The sequence below is a fragment of the Pararge aegeria genome, chromosome 2 (assembly GCF_905163445.1).
Source record: "Pararge aegeria chromosome 2, ilParAegt1.1, whole genome shotgun sequence".
In the NCBI taxonomy this organism is placed as follows: Eukaryota; Metazoa; Arthropoda; class Insecta; order Lepidoptera; family Nymphalidae; genus Pararge; species Pararge aegeria.
The window spans coordinates 2,777,196-2,793,431 of NC_053181.1; the positions used below are offsets into that span (position 1 = coordinate 2,777,196).

The 16,236-nt window shown below is 36.1% G+C and overlaps 1 protein-coding gene across 10 annotated transcripts in view; it reads right to left on the minus strand.

The window, feature by feature from the left end:
* The window catches only part of LOC120627767, a 236,230-nt gene that overhangs the window by 29,541 nt on the left and 190,453 nt on the right, over positions 1 to 16,236 (minus strand). For 9 of the 10 annotated variants that reach the window (XM_039895841.1, XM_039895867.1, XM_039895823.1 and 6 more), the window contains 6 exons: positions 13,351 to 13,476; positions 5,920 to 6,085; positions 4,799 to 5,039; positions 2,931 to 3,283; positions 1,359 to 1,526; positions 732 to 875 (listed from right to left, as the gene is read on the minus strand). In XM_039895841.1, coding sequence (XP_039751775.1) covers positions 732 to 875; positions 1,359 to 1,526; positions 2,931 to 3,283; positions 4,799 to 5,039; positions 5,920 to 6,085; positions 13,351 to 13,448 — 1,170 coding nt within the window. In that variant the 5' untranslated portion in view covers positions 13,449 to 13,476. The remainder of the gene's footprint in view (positions 1 to 731; positions 876 to 1,358; positions 1,527 to 2,930; positions 3,284 to 4,798; positions 5,040 to 5,919; positions 6,086 to 13,350; positions 13,477 to 16,236) is intronic. The other variant, XM_039895832.1, reaches the window with a different exon arrangement.

Below are 16,236 nucleotides of genomic sequence, written 5' to 3' on the forward strand. Positions count from 1 at the left end.
ACACAATTAACATGGTCAGAAATATCATAACCATTGGCTAGCAAGCTGGATAGACCTGGAAATACTAAGGAATGCAGGGGACAGACAGGCCTGATAACGTCTTAGGTAGGCTAATAATAAAATAATTAAACTAACATATATTAAGGTTGGAATGGAATGGTAATGGAAAGAGCTATGCTTGGTATTTCTTTGAGGGATAAGATCCGTAACGAAGTGATTCGCCAAAGAACTAAAGTAACTGACATAGCCTTTCGTGTTAGCGTACTAAAGTGGCAGTGGGCTGGTCACGTTTGTCGGAGGACCGATGGACGTTGGAGTCGAAAGGTTCTCGAGTGGAGACCGCGTGTCGGTAAACGGAGTGTCGGACGCCCCCCTACTAGATGGAGCGACGACCTCCGAAAAGTGGCAGGCATCGACTGGATGAGGAAAGCCGAACATAGGAAAAGATGGCGCTGCTTGAAAGAGGCCTATGTTCAGCAGTGGACGCACAATGGCTGATGATGATGATGATATTAAGGTTGAAGTTGTTACTAGACCATTGATTTGTTGTTTATATGGACTGTCTGAAATAAAGATATATTAATACTATAAACGGGCTTAAAGCAACTGAGACGATTTCCGGAAGACTGCAATCAGAGGATACTTTATATCACAAAAATAATCATTGAACTATTTAAATGGGATTCGATAAAATTATAATACCGTTTTATAAATACTGATGCCACATTTACCTGTAACCCTAAGAAGTCAGTGTGGTTATTTAACGCGTGCGGCGAATCGATGCCTTCGTTTTGGGGCCAGTCTGATTCACTTCCATCCACGCCATTCTCCGACGGGCAGTTCTGCGTCTGCCGTCTCAGTTCATAATCTAACTCCTGAGAAAAGAGCAAAACACAGAGGTGAAGATACTTGTTCTAAAACACGTTCTGAAAATTGAATCAGAAATCAGAGTAGAGATTTTAACTCCGCTAAATGTTTTTAGTTCATATTTATTTGTGCTAAATTGAAAATAGGCTATATCTAACCCTATTTTCAATTTAGGAAAACACCTCGAAAATCAATTTACCATTTAAATTGATTATGCCATTGAAATGTGTCTGTGTTATAGAAAAATATACTAGATATTTTAAGATTTATCAATGTAATTCAGTTTATAGACTGGTTATGCAACTGAAGTAGGAAAATAAATTTAGAGCTAACATTTTTCGTTATTTTCCATTATTCTTTTACCAAAATTTAAAGACTTCTTAAAAATGATTATTTTAAAAATGCCAATCTCTAAGACAATAAGAGAATCTATCCTAGAATTGAAATCGAGTGAACATCTATAGGAAAAAATTAATAAATGGTTGACAAACCTGAAAGTTTACAATTTCATCGGCACTATTCTGCTGTTGCCCAGGTAGTGTAGGACAGCGGAAAAATTCTTCTAAAACTTTCCTGGTCTCCGAGAACTCGTATAAGTAGTCAAACGCTGCGGAACTCGGTGGCGGTGTTCCGTCTCTACTGTCAGTAGTAACTACCCTCTGGGAATAAAGAAGAGAACAGAGCTGAAAAGAGTGGCTAACTATACTAAAACGTATTTAAATAAAGAGCTAGATCATTGAAGTTTGATATCATTCCCTCATTGGTTTACTTATAATAGTACATTTATTTTTTTGAACTTTTAACTTAAAATAAACTTAGACTGATTTTCAGTTATCTTTAATTTCTAAAACAATTTATTTTTATATAAAGTAAAGAAAATATAAAAGTATATTGATATATACTCGTATATACAACGAAATGCGTACTTCACATCTTATATTGGTGAGATAAATGTATGTAATGGTGCAATTTAAAATCTACTGTCCCTGATTAAGGTAAATAACTGTATTACAGGCGACAAACTAAAGATCACGAGACCTCGAGTTCAGATTCCGATCCGCGGTCAATACTCCAGAACGCGTCTGCCCCACAGTCATCGGTCCTACGACAGACATGACCCGCCCACTTCTACTTTCACTTGTTTACCCTTTGCACTATGTCGGTGACTTTGGTTCTCCTACAGATTTCCTCGTTGCGAATTTTGTCCCCGAAGAGATATTCCCAACATTGCTCAATTCACTATTTCTCTAATTTATCAAGTCCACCCAGATACCACTGTGTAAAGGTTTGATCATTTGATCCTAAATTAAAAAAAAATGTTAATTGTATCATTTCCTTAAGTAGCGCTTGCTTCCATCTCATCAAATTTAAACCTCAGATTATCAATTGCCAAGCCGAAGTTATCTTCTCCGATGCCACAAAGTGCGGTAGGCCAGCTTCCACCATAACAAGGGTGGATAAGAATGAATCTAATTTTTTTCACGTATCAAAAGACTACTAAAATTTGATGTACATGTTTCAAAAGTATTGTAATCCGTTTATATGCCACCCGCCAACCTGACGTTAGCTTGGCGGCGCACTATATTTCTAGTATCATTTTTGTTACGTTGAACTATAAAATATTTTTCCATAGGTATCAAGTACTACTAAAACACTACTAAATTTAAGATTATATTTAATTTGATGACGTACACAATCCTAACAGTTTCGAATCATTATACAATTTTGGCTTTCCGAAACAGAATTTATGACACTAAGCTTAGCCAGGAGATCATTTGGATTTCTCTCGTTACATGTGCGCGCCGACATTGACACAACCTCTCATCTAAAGCAGATTACGATCGGCTATTTTCTGAGGAATGGTAACTTAACCTCTCCTGAGAGTGCTCTGGTGTCTGAGAGAACTTTGCGTTGAGCGTTTTTTAAAGAACTATGTGGTGTGGTGTGTGATTTAAGAAATTATCAACAAAAATAATTTTTTGATTTTTAATAAGTTTTGTATTAATACAAACGTTTTAAAATAAATGATCAAAGTTTGGGAATAAAAATATAACAAAATGTACCTGAGGAAATCCTGGTCGAGGCGACCTGACTTGTATTTTCTGAGATCCAACTCCGTATCTTCTTGGGGAGCCTTCATATTCAGCTATAGGCAGTTCACCTATCACCCTCGTGAACCTGCTCTTGTCCTCGTCACCAGAAAGCCAAACTCCCGTGGGACTACCCTCACTTAACCTCACGTCTTCTCTAGAACGGGTTGAATCACTTCCATCACAGCTAAGTTCACTTTTATTGTTCAACATATCACTATCACCATTTTTTATATTGTCTAAAGTCCTTTTAACACTGATATCTATTTCATCGTCGCTAGCGTCTGGGTCCATCCTCAAACCTAGAGACACAGAATTCAATATCACTGAAAATAAAAAAGAAAGAAAAAGAGATTTTTAAATTGTGATTAAAAGGGTTAACACAAGCTAACTCAAACAAAAAAGCCTGGGTTTAAGCTGGAACGCAAGCGACACAGTATTCCATAGAATTAGCATTCGATGCAAATGTAGGACACAAGAGGTCTTTTCCAATCAGTTCGCCATTGGTTCCATCTCTGAACTAGACTAAATTGACAAGACTAATATGCTGTTCCGTAATAAACTTGTCAATTTAGATGAGTTTAGATATTTTGTACAATAGATTTGGGACCGTTGACACATTTGAAACAAATACCATCGTTTCACTTCGTTCTTTGTGGCGAAGGTTACCGAGATGTGATTTAGTTTAGTACAGATTTGTGGACACGAATCCGCAATATTGGTGAAGTATAAGCGAGGTGACAAAATGCTACTAACCAAAATAAAAGAAATGCAAGAGAATGCATGTATAGGTGAACATGCAGCTAAATGATATAGATACACGAATTGCGCGGAAATCTGTGCCGTAACTAGAACGAGCTAATCAGAGCAGACCCCTAGACTTTTTATATTACTGCATATGGACTGGGTTATTGAATAAACAAAATGGCGCCCACTTATTTGTACAAGAACGTAAAAAGAGCACCAGCCGGACACCAATGATGATTGTATTGTCAACTTGACAGTAGCATTTAACTTTATACAACTAGTTACCCTTCACTTGTCGGTAGATATTGCCGTAAAGCTTTTCTAATTACTATTAAAAGTTAATGACAAAAATATCATATACTGTATTTAATTCGTGGAACGTGGTAGTTCATGAGTTTTCTAAGAGATGGCGCTGATTTATTTGTTGGTCGAAGAAAGTTGGAAAAGTTGTCGCAGGACCATATCAATTCATTTACATCGATGAAGGCAGGCACATGTTTGCGTGTCGTATGCCAGTATCACACTTTTAACTCTGTCCTAAGCTGAGAAAAACTTTTATCTGCTACTCAATTGAAAGAGATGCAGTTACAATTGAATCGTACGATTTTCAATCACCCAGTTGATGACTTTTACAGTCTAAAATGAACGACAAATAGTAAATCTTTAAATGGCTAACACATCTGGGTGTTTTATTTACAACATTTTATTGTTTATTTTATTACGTTATTGTGTTACGTTTTATTTATTGAAACATGTTATATAGCGTTATTTATATAAGCGATACGTGATAAACTTAAATAAAGTGCAACATATTTGATTTTATACATAAACATATAAAACACTATATAAAATGAAATATTAAAGAATAAACTATGTAAGTATGTCGTAACCAGTAGCGTGCACTTCATACATGCACAAAAGCACTGCATACCCAAATTATTTGGTACACTCGTATTGGAGGGGATTTTTTCCATTTTATGCCATGTACCTGCTTTATGCATACCCTGGTAGAAAACCCTATGCACGCCACTGGTCGTAACTAATCTTTCTATGGATATTTTTAAGCAATTATGTACATAGCTTATAAAATGTACCTTTCCAATCATCATTCTCATCGAAAACCATAACTTCGCCATCAGCTACAACAGCTATGGGGCTGCTCTTGGCGCTGACGTCATTAGTCTTATGCGGGTCCAGTATCGGAGAACTGTTCTTAGGTATACCCATTGTGTTTTGCTCTATTGCAGGTTCGCGATCACCGTTGGTGTATGTGACCGGTGAGGTGTGCCGCGATATCATCTTCTTCGGTTCATTGTTTATTCTGTGAATGGAAATCTGGAAATTAAGAGCAAAATTTCCTTTAATAAATATATTCGTGGGAACTGTAGAAGCGCTTCTTAATTTGTGGATGCAAGTACGTAAGCCCTTACAATTATGTAAACATAATGTATGAACGCATCATAAGTGCCTGTGATAGGCCTACGTGAATAAAGAAATATTGTTTTTTTTTTATAAGTTTAGAAAAAATTTATAATATAATAAGTTGCGTTTACTTCCTACCATCTTCTATCATTCCTATCTCCGTAGCTCAGTGATCTTATAAGCGGATATCCCAGATAGGCATATATCCGGCAGGGGAAATTTGTGAATTTAAAAGTTATAAATTTTCTCTAGTATGGTCTAGTGGCTTCGACCGTGGCCCAAAACAAGTGACGCCAAGCGCATTTCAATTGTTTTAAGGTGAGAGTGAAGTTAGCGTACACGCAATAAAGCAGTGCATACCCAAAAAATATAAACTTAAGATTTTCTACTTTATGCCTGCTACCTGACTTATGCCTAACCTGGTCCAAAACCCTGTCCACGCTACTGCAGTTTAGGTCTTACTTGTAGTGGAATAATAAATATATTGTTTTACATAGTCCTTATTGTAGATTTTTGTGTAAATATATAGTAAGTAATAAAATTAAAGTATAATGTATAAGAAATATCCGTGTTAGATATATATGCATGTGTTGTCTATGCTGCCTTAGGTTAAAGAACTAACTATCTAATCACAACTATTTCTTGGTACATATTCAAAATTAACTTTTCATTAGTTTCACCGATCAATCTCCTTCGTGCCTTCTTCATCTACAAGACATTGGCGAAGTACCTTGTGCCCAGTTGGCACAGACAAAAGCCATTGACAAGAATTGAATTGAATTGTTTTACTTACTTCATTATTGATATTGTTGTCAACCGCGTAGTCAACGGAATCTTTAGTGAGGGAGCGTACTTTGTTCCGAAGGTTGTGCTTATGTGTGTTGCTGTGCCTCAACTTGCGCACCGCTTTGGCGCGACTCTGGGAATACAGCTCCCTTCCCCCCGCTATTTCTATTATCCTGGAAAATAATTTAGTTATATCAGGATATTTTTTTCACCTATCCACACTCATAAAAGACCTGTATGCCCACCAATCCGTATCGGCCAGCATGTTTGGGTTAAAATCTTTTTTTTATTTACGGGTTTAAATCTTTATGGTATTAATAAATAAATAAATAAATATACTACGACAATACACACATGGCCATCTAGCCCCAAAGTAAGCTTAGCATGTGTTATGGGTACTATGATGACTGTTAATATACAGATAAACACCCAGACACTGAAAAACATTCGTGTTCATCACACAAACACTTTCCAGTTGTGGGAATCGAACCCACGGCCTTCGACTCAGAAAGCAAGGTCGCTGCCCACTGCGTCACTACGGCCTGATCCCTCATGATTGTGCGAGGAAACCCGTGCGGTATAGTAGGCCGGTAACAGGTTGATATGATGATGATGGACAAAAATTATATCCCCCGATTATATCACCTAACAAGAAACACAATTTACGTGTCCACCTGCCAAAGCACGGCAAAAGGGAGCAGTCGGAATAGGTGAAGTTAAGCCCCGTTTATTACTAGCTAGCTGTTGCCCGCGGCTTCGCGGGATAAAAAGCAGCCTATGTGTTAATCCAGCGCATAATAATAATAATATTAATAAGAAGCTTTCGCTTGGTTGTTGGTTCAAGTGTCGGATACAGAAGGCAGTAGTCCTTGAAACGGTGCGTATTGTGAGGAGGTTCTTCACTCTGGAGCCCTGACCGCCGGTTGCTTGGGCATTCAAAAGCCCCGCAAGCGGAGGGTGGTTTTTTTTTTCTTATAAAATTTTAAGTGTTTCTATTTGTTTTTGTAAGCATTGTTACGAATTTAAAAAAAATGAAATTCAATAAATGATAGAATATAATAATAATAAAATCATTTATTCACACGATTAATAAATAGTAACAGATATGATAGCTAAATACTATGTTTGGTTGAATCACTGATACATAAACTGAGTAAAAAGTCGAATAATCCCAGGGTATAATCCAAAATTCAGTCAAATAGTTTCAGTAGATTTGCGTGAAAGAGTAACAAACATCCATCCAAGCATACATACTTTTGCATTTATAATATTAGTGGGATTATTTAAATATTATTTCCACACGCGCGCCAATTCTCGGAAAGTTGGAAACTATGGGAGAAGATGAAATTTTGTCCTTTGCCTTTGCCAAAAAACTTGACATTGGCGAATTACAATGGCACTTCGCCACTTGTAATTCGCCAATGACAAGTTTTTTGGGAGATCCACAAATCGATCGTTAAGTTCGATTCCCATACAATGAACTTGATGACATATAATTAACTTTATTTGACAGCAGTGACATTAGTCAAACGAGCGTCACACCCGTGTCGTTAAATACCTTCCACTAATTTACACACTGCCATTATCATAGCCATCCATCATGGCAGTGTGGCGCCGTACATACGGAAATCACCAATGATTCATTAACAGCTGTTTGCGCTTCGGTTACTTGAACGCACATATAGTTTACACTCCCTATCCTATGTATTTATCCTCCCTCCTCCTTCCTTCCTAATATTATAAATGTTAATGTTCTTTGTTACCCTTTAGCGCGAAAACGACTTAACCGCATATCTAGTATATTATAAGTAAATATCGCTTAAGCCAAATTGCCTTTCACCCCTCGATATATATAACACCTATAGTTCACGTACTGGCTGCTTGATTAATCATCATTACCGACCCATTATAGCGGCCAACTACAGGACACAGGTTCCACCCAGCACGGCTAGCGTGGACAGGAGACAATCAACTCCCCGGGAAAGGATAAAAAGTTATCATCTCCCACAGCTTTATCAACTATCAGAGCATTTGCGCACAAGTAGAAATAATATCCAAATAATATGTTTTGGAATATTTATAATTGGATATATAATATAATTCGAAAAGAGCAACTGCTGAGTTTCTTGCCGGCTTCTTCTCGGTAGAATCTGCCTTCCGAACCGGTGGTAGAGTTACTACAAACATACAGACTAGACGTTTCAAAAGTGCTTATATTAGGCCTACTTGAAATAAATAAATTTCGAATTTTGAATTTTATATGTGGTATTTGTCTCCTGTCTGTGCTAGTCCTGCAGAAAGAGAAGGGTATAACTTGTAGTCCACTACGCTGGCCATGAGCAGTTGGGTTGACTTCACATGCCTTTTAGAACATTATGGACAACTCTCAAACGTGCCGGTTTCCTCACGATGTTTTCCCTCACCATCACCGCAAGTGATATTTTATTCTTTTGCTTAAACGGCACATAACTCTTATCTCTTATCTTTAAACGAGCAATTCTTGTATATATATAATTAGAATCTCGGAATCGGCTCCAACAATTTTCATGAAATTTAGTATACAGGGGGTTTCGGGGGCGATAAATCGATCTAGCTAGGATTCATTTTTAGAAAATGTAATTTTATTCGTGTTTTATCGATAAATATATACGAGTATATATCTCTCGTATATATTTATCGATAAAACACGAATATATATATATATAATTGAAATCTCGGAATCGGCTCCAACTATTTTCATGAAATTTAGTAGACGGGGGGTTTCGGGGGCGATCAATCTATCTAGCTAGGATTCATTTATATTGGACATACGACTGTTTTTTTAACTCGACTCATTCGCGGACGAAGTCACGCGGGTTTGCTAGTATTTATTTATTTGCCAAATTGGGGGTACATAACAAGTAAACATTGTATTAAACAGTCCCTTCAATAACGACCGTCACAGACAGTGAGCAAATGTTTTAAAAATAAAAATAAAAATTTCATAACATAGAAAAGTTAGAGGTTCAAACCGGGGTTCGAACTCTGCCAACTGTAAGTTAAGCCGAAGTCCTAGACTAGGCTATGTCCTCGCATACTGACTGATTCATCACGCGATCACAAAAACTACTTCGACTTATAAAGCTAAAATTTGGCATTTATATAGTTTATAGGTAGGAGTTATCAGCTAAGAATGGATATTTGGAAACTCCCTGCCTTAAGGAGTGAGAAGGGGTTAGAAGTTTGCATGATAGTCTATGTTTTTGGTATTATTTGACCTTTTAAGGGCGGTAAAATAGTCGATGAAGATGTTCGCCGGGATGATTTCATTTAAAAATATTGTTACCCTTTCATAATCTTGTAATTTTGCATTGATATATTCACAGTTTGCATGCTGTAGATAGAGATCGCAACATTTAAAGCCCGTGCAAATAAATATGGGATACTCTATACAAATATACTCTATACAACTATACTCTTAACAATTATTCATTGTAAAGTCAACATCTCGCGAGGATGCTCCGGTTTCGGAGCGAAACGTTCGTAGGGTACATTGCCAGGAATCTGTTTGGTGTGGAGTATACGGATTGAAGTAATTATAAATTACACCATACAGATTCTGCTGCTGTGAGCGGAGTATAGCAAATTAAGCATAATTTTCATAATACGTGCAAATAATATGAACAAACGCGAGCAAAGTCGTTGGCAACAGCAAGTAGATATTATATTTTTCTATCAAATTCAAAAATTCAATTCAGCCTGTAAGTCTTATGTATGTTATACGAATACTCCGACAATTATGAGTTGATTTTATTGTTTTTTTTTGTTTGTTTGTTAGGTCATACTTCCGAGATCAGTTCCCAATACATTTATTATAAACAAAAAGTTGTATTTAGAATTTTGTTTTTTTTTTATAAACAAATAATTTTGTGTTTTTAGTACACATCTTGTACGCTGCTAGCTGCAGAATTATTACGTAATTATTTCTTAATATACAAACACTAAAAAAATGTGTAAGTGTACAAATCACTTAAATATGACAATATCAGAACTTATAAGACGTAGGTAAAGATTACTAAACAAACAACCTTTTTTCTAGGAAAGTTACAAATTTCATTCATCCGAGTAAACTCAAGGTGAGTTTACTCGGATGAATGGATTATACAATTTCGATACAATATTTTTGGGCAATCTAAAGTTTGCTAAAACTTACGTTTTCGAAACCCAAATTTAAAAAATATGTCAAATCTGTGGGTATTTCTACCTCATATCTATAATTGGTTACCAATGCATTGACCGTTTACATGTATACTTGTGTTACAATAATTTGGTTACGTGTTATTATTTAAACTGCGCGATCAGAAGTACAAGATTTGGTTGCTCGCAATCCAGCAGTCATTTTTATTAAGGGAATACTTGAACATCGGAGTAAAATGGATCTTATAAGCATTTTTTTAAAGCATAAATAGGTATGCCTACTTTTCTTTGGCCAGGGCTTTTGACAGAAAGTTTGTAAAACAATAATAAGAAGTACAGGATATGCGACTCTAAAACTAGTGTGATAAGGTCCATTTTACTTCGGCGGCACAGAGTTTAATATTTGAAAACGACTCCTCGATTGCGAGAACAAAAATTTTGTACTACGGCTACAGAAAGTCGTCGAATTCGGCACGTAGGTGTTTACCTACACTCGACGTTCCGACTTACGACTGTTACCAAACTACTAACGAGAACTTGCACACTAACTCCGTGGCAAAGGTACATTTCCCGAACTTTAATTATTTCCTATTTGAGGAACCGATAGTAAATTAACAAGTTAAATTCAAACACAACTTATCTGATTAAAATTAAATATGCATTTCCGAACTGAGATTGGAGGTGGATCAGTGAATAGTTCTACTGACGGTTACATACATTCTTAAATTAGAACTGTAATTTATACTATATTTCAATAGTAGCTGTTGCCCACGACTTCGTCCGTTTTGGTTTTTTTTTTAAAAGCATATTTTTATACTGTGTATTCTTGTACAAAAATTGGGTGCGGTTTTTAGAATTCTGAAGTCCCTAATTTTTTTAACTCGGAATAACTTGTAGTCTTCAGTTCAGCAGTGGACTGTTATAGGTTATTGATGTGATTGATTTGGATGATGTGAAGCGGAATGGGTAATTTTACTTAATCATATACAGCGTATAATCATTTAGTGAAAAATATGGTCAAAAATAGTACCAAAATATGGTCAATACTCAATACATAACATTTTTAAGTAGGTAGGTAGTAGATACTTCACTACCAACAAATAATAAAATGTATTTTTAACCTCATTTTGGAAACATCTTAACAGTACAACTGTCCCCGCATAAATCACGCTGATCCGTTGCTGCGTGAAAAAAGGACGAAGCAACAAACGAGTATGCACGCTTATAAAGTAAATAACGATACTATTCAGTTCAGATTAAAGATTTAAGCGTCTATTAAAATTTTTGAAAATTGTATCGAGACCGGGTTGTTCGTAGCGAATGCAGTGTACACAACTGTCTGTGTACACAAAGACAGCTCACAGCTGTATAAATGTTTATGTCTAAATCCGAGGCTACTGGTACCAAAGTACAACCGGTGTAGCTTGGCTTCATAAGTTTTATATAGACATTAAATAATAAAATTTAGGTAGGATTCCCTTTGTAACTTAACCTATTAGCATTTTAATGTTACTTCGCCGTCTCAATCTATGATTAGAAACGTTTATCCTTTAGATACCTATCTGAGCAAGCGAAGGTAATTTTGGACCTATCAATGCATAAGTTTAAAGAATGTGTTAAAACACATTTATTACAGCGAGGTTATTATACAATTGATGAATTTCTTAATGACAAGGTTGCTTGGAAGCATCCGGCTCCGCTTTCATCTCTCACAAGATAGAAAAATGAACTTTAAAATGTATAATGTAATGTTAATGTTGGAACAGAGCAACTGCTGAGTTTCTTGCCGGCTTCTTCTCGGTAGAATCTGCCTTCCGAACCGGTGGTAGAGTCACTACACACAGACAGACTTGACGTTTCAAAAATGCTTATATTAGGCCTACTTGAAATAAATGAATTTTGAATTTTGCAAACATTGAAAATTCAGTGAAGCTTAGCTTCATGAGGATATACATTTATACAAGCTGTTCTTTTTATCTAGGTAAGATCAAACTTTGTATCAAACTTTTAAACTAACATTCTGATGAATCATCGCTAAATAAAAATTATGTCTAACTCCAAGACTACTAATACCAGGTACCTGAGCAAGCTACATTGGTATTCGGTGTAGCTTGGCTTAATAATTTTAAACATTCATTAAGCTATTATTTTTGTACCTAATTTCCATTTTAATGAGACTGCGCTGTATACTGGCTGTATAAAATTTATGCTTTACTAGTACGGAGCAAGAAAACATTGGTATTCGGAGTGGCCAGGATCCATGAGTCTTACACATTTATCTTTACTTTCAGTCACAAAAACTACTAAATTCGTATTCTCTTAAATTGGTATGAATGATAACAATTGGTATCCCAATCATTTTTATAGCGAAGTCAAATCAATAAAAATAATGAATATTATTCTGACACATATGAAGTTAAACTTATCAAAAGTTTTATTATATACCCACATAATAACACCTTAGATGGCGTTTACGTGTGATTTAAAAAATATATAAATTTAAAAATTTAATTTTAACTTCCAATATTGCGTACATTATTCTTTTATTTGATTATATTTAAGTGAGGGACGGCGGCCATGTTGAATTTGTAATTAATTTAGTATAGTATTTTGCTGGGCAAGCCCTTTCATTATTAAGAGAGTAGTTAAAAAAATTTTGGATACCTTACAATATTGTAAGGTATCCAAAATTTTTTTAACTACTCTCTTAATATTAAGAGAGTAGTTAAAAAAATATGTAATCCACCATTTTATGGCGGCGGAAATCCCCTCGATTTTGCGCCGGGGTTAAAAATTAATTTGAACTATTCTTCGTTTTTTAAATATTCCTTTTCTCAAGATCCTTAATAATTGCGATATTAATTAGACCCTTCTGCCCTTAATGAAAAACGTGGCGTGACGCCAGAATAATAACGCAGTGTTTGTCACACTCCAACTGACACCAACTTTCGAATGTCAATGCGTAAAATATACTACGTTACTACTACAACATTCGATAGAAGCAGGCGCCACCTTGCGGAATTCCATGGTATATTATGAAAATTAAGCTTAATTTGCTATACTCCGCGAAGAGCAGGAGATTCTGTATGGTGTTATTTATAATTTCTTCAATTTTATACTCCACACCAAACAGATCTTCGGCAATGTACCCTCTACGCACGTTTCGCTCCGAAACCGGAGCATCCTCAGGAGATGTTGACTTTACTCTTCAGATTATCCTATAGAGAGAAAGGATCAGTGTACAAGATGGAACCGTACCCACCTAGAGTCTCTGAGCTTATAAGTGCCTCCTTTAGTGCTGAGGATGACGGGCTGGTCATCCCTCTCGTCGTCCGAGGACACATTGTTGACGCTGATCATGTCTCGGCCCTCCAGACCGGAGTTCAATCTGAAACAACAAATGTATTGGATAGAATCAAGCGTTATCTTGCGGAAGTGGATGGTAATATAGTTGATAATCTAAGGCTCATGATGAGTAATCATGAGCCTTTTAACGAATGCAGGACTTTATTCTTATGGGAGAAGGGGTTTTAGAGCTTATACACTCAATGCTGCTCCAATGCGGAAAGGTGACCTTAAATTATTATCATCTCCTGTTAATAACCGGGTACCACGGCTTAGCGTGCTCTCCACCACCAACATTATCTAATTTTTAAAACCGACCTGTAAATTTAAACCAGGACTCAAAACCCCTTGTAAAGTGAAAGTTAATTTTATTCTGTATTTATCGATTGTCCATTCTACAGCTAAATCCACTCGACATTTTGTTAACGGAAAAAGCCAAACTAACTTTGCTTATATTGCATCGGTTTCGAGGCTTTCTGGGCCATATGGATGATTTTTGAGGGTGCGTATAAATGCTGACAGAGTTTTGTTTGTTTCACTGTTTTAATTTTCCGGAAACTTTTGCGCCTGTTTTGTTTCCGTTTTTTTTTTTATTTTATTTATTTAACACACACAACAAATGACATAACATAAACATAAAAACATCAACGAATAACAATAAAACTATCCATTATATATTATGAAAATTTAGCTTAATTTGCTCTACTCCGCGAACAGATCATCGGCAATGTACACAGGGTAACATTGCCGAAGATCTGTTTTTTGCGGAGCTTAAGGATTGAAGAAATTATAAATTATTAATTTCCATAAAGCCGTATTTGTGGATTTAGAAGTTTTTGATGTGAAACATCTATAGGCGGAGGGTAAACCTGATTTTTGGTGTGGCGACACAGGCCGTGGCGACGCATCGCCACGCTGTATGATAGAATATATGTACTGTTGTCACTTAATTAAAGATTTTTTTTAATTCAAACATTTTGTATGTGAAGAAAATAAATGTATATTACTTGCATTAAATAAACAGTCATCATTTTCTGGAGAAAATTCGTAATATTGTAATTTTTTATAATGTCATATTTAGTTTCTGTCTTAATCTGTACTTTTGTGCCCATTACTTGTACAAAATAATTTCGATGTTTCACATCTGCCAGGCGTCCCGTGACGGTTCACAATTTTTATTTATTTTTATTTTTTTTTATTTTTTCGCTGTCAGTTTCCTGGACAGTTACTGCGTCGTTTTTTTGCAGGTTTCGTAGGCTACAAGGAAAAGCTCCGTCCAACCTAGTTATTTAAACTTCCATACGTTATTACGTATACTTCTATATGTTTGGTACGGTATTATTATTCTAAAAACTACAAAGCCTATTTTGATACGGCTACTTAAAGGTAAGCTTGCCTGAATATTATTTAAGTCGGTCATTTGCGTAGAGAAAATCCTCATATGAAAGGAAAATTATAAGTCTTAGCTCTTAGGAAAGTAGGGCACATTACAAATCAGCGGCTTTATTCGTAAGCAAGACTCGAGCATTTTGCGCAGAATATCACGCCCTGATTAGAGAGTTGAGCCTACGTTTTGATCTTAGAGGCTATCTTGGCGTGTCTTGTTTAGTTGGTAGTTAAGGCTCTTGTATGTTGACTAGACTGTTTGTAAGAAGTTTTTTTTTAATGCTGCAAGGTTAATGTGCGGACCAATCTATCAGGCTAAGGGCCTGTTTCACCACCTTCTGATAAGTGTAGGATAGCTTATTCAGAATTTGTGTCACTTTCTTACTTTATGTCAAATAACAGAATTTGTAATTCTAACACAATTTTTTTTTTATGTAGTTGCAATTAATTACTGGTGTGTCTCATCAATAGATAAATAAATAATCAGAGGCAAAATTTCTGACTACAATTAACAGAAGGTGGTGAAACAGGCCCTAAGTTCAAAAAATATTAATACTTGCATTAAAGGGCATAATAAATAAATGTAGCATAACGTCGGATGAGTTTTTCAGAAGTTCTCACGCTCTGACAATAAAGAAAGGTCAGTTGAAGTGCGAATAATTTTCTAAGTAGGTACCTTATCTGATGGTTGAAATATAATTTGTTTCATCAGCATCACGTCAACCAATTGAAGTCCGATGTTGGACATATGTCTTTGGAGTTCCAAATAACGCTGTCTGGTGCCGCTAGGGTCCAACGGCTTTTTGCGACTTGCTTGATGCTCTATTATCGAGAGTGACGACTCTCGATAATTTTGTTATTTTATCTTAATTTCAATATCTAACGCAAAAGAGAGGTAATTGAAAAATTCCATAAACATAAATCAAGTTAGATAGAGGGTCTATGCACTAAATGGTATCTCCCATTAAGGGAAATAGCTAAAAAAAAAATTTATCATGCATATACATATGCACTGCATTATATGCATAGGATTATTCTAACATCAGAAGTGGGATTCGAATGAAAGGGTGGTTAAAGGGTGCACAACGGCAAGTTAGGGCGCTGCTCGTGATCATTTTGCATTTTAAACCGCACTTCACGCGCTGATTAAAGGGCTCCCCGGCCGCGTGGTTAGTTGAAATTCAGAAAGTTCCCTAAGCAAGTAGGCCGTTAGACGTTACGTGAGGCAGTTAGCGCCATAACACGCGAGGGGACAATTACGCTCATTTCCAGCCTACGGTTTATATTATACCCTATGGTGCTGTATTGGTTTTCGGCCTACTTTAAACCTAGCAAGAGGTCGAACCTAGCGAGAGGTGAAAACTAAGACGGCACGGTACCAAGGTACCATAAAGCCCAGAAGCATGAGAATCTCAGG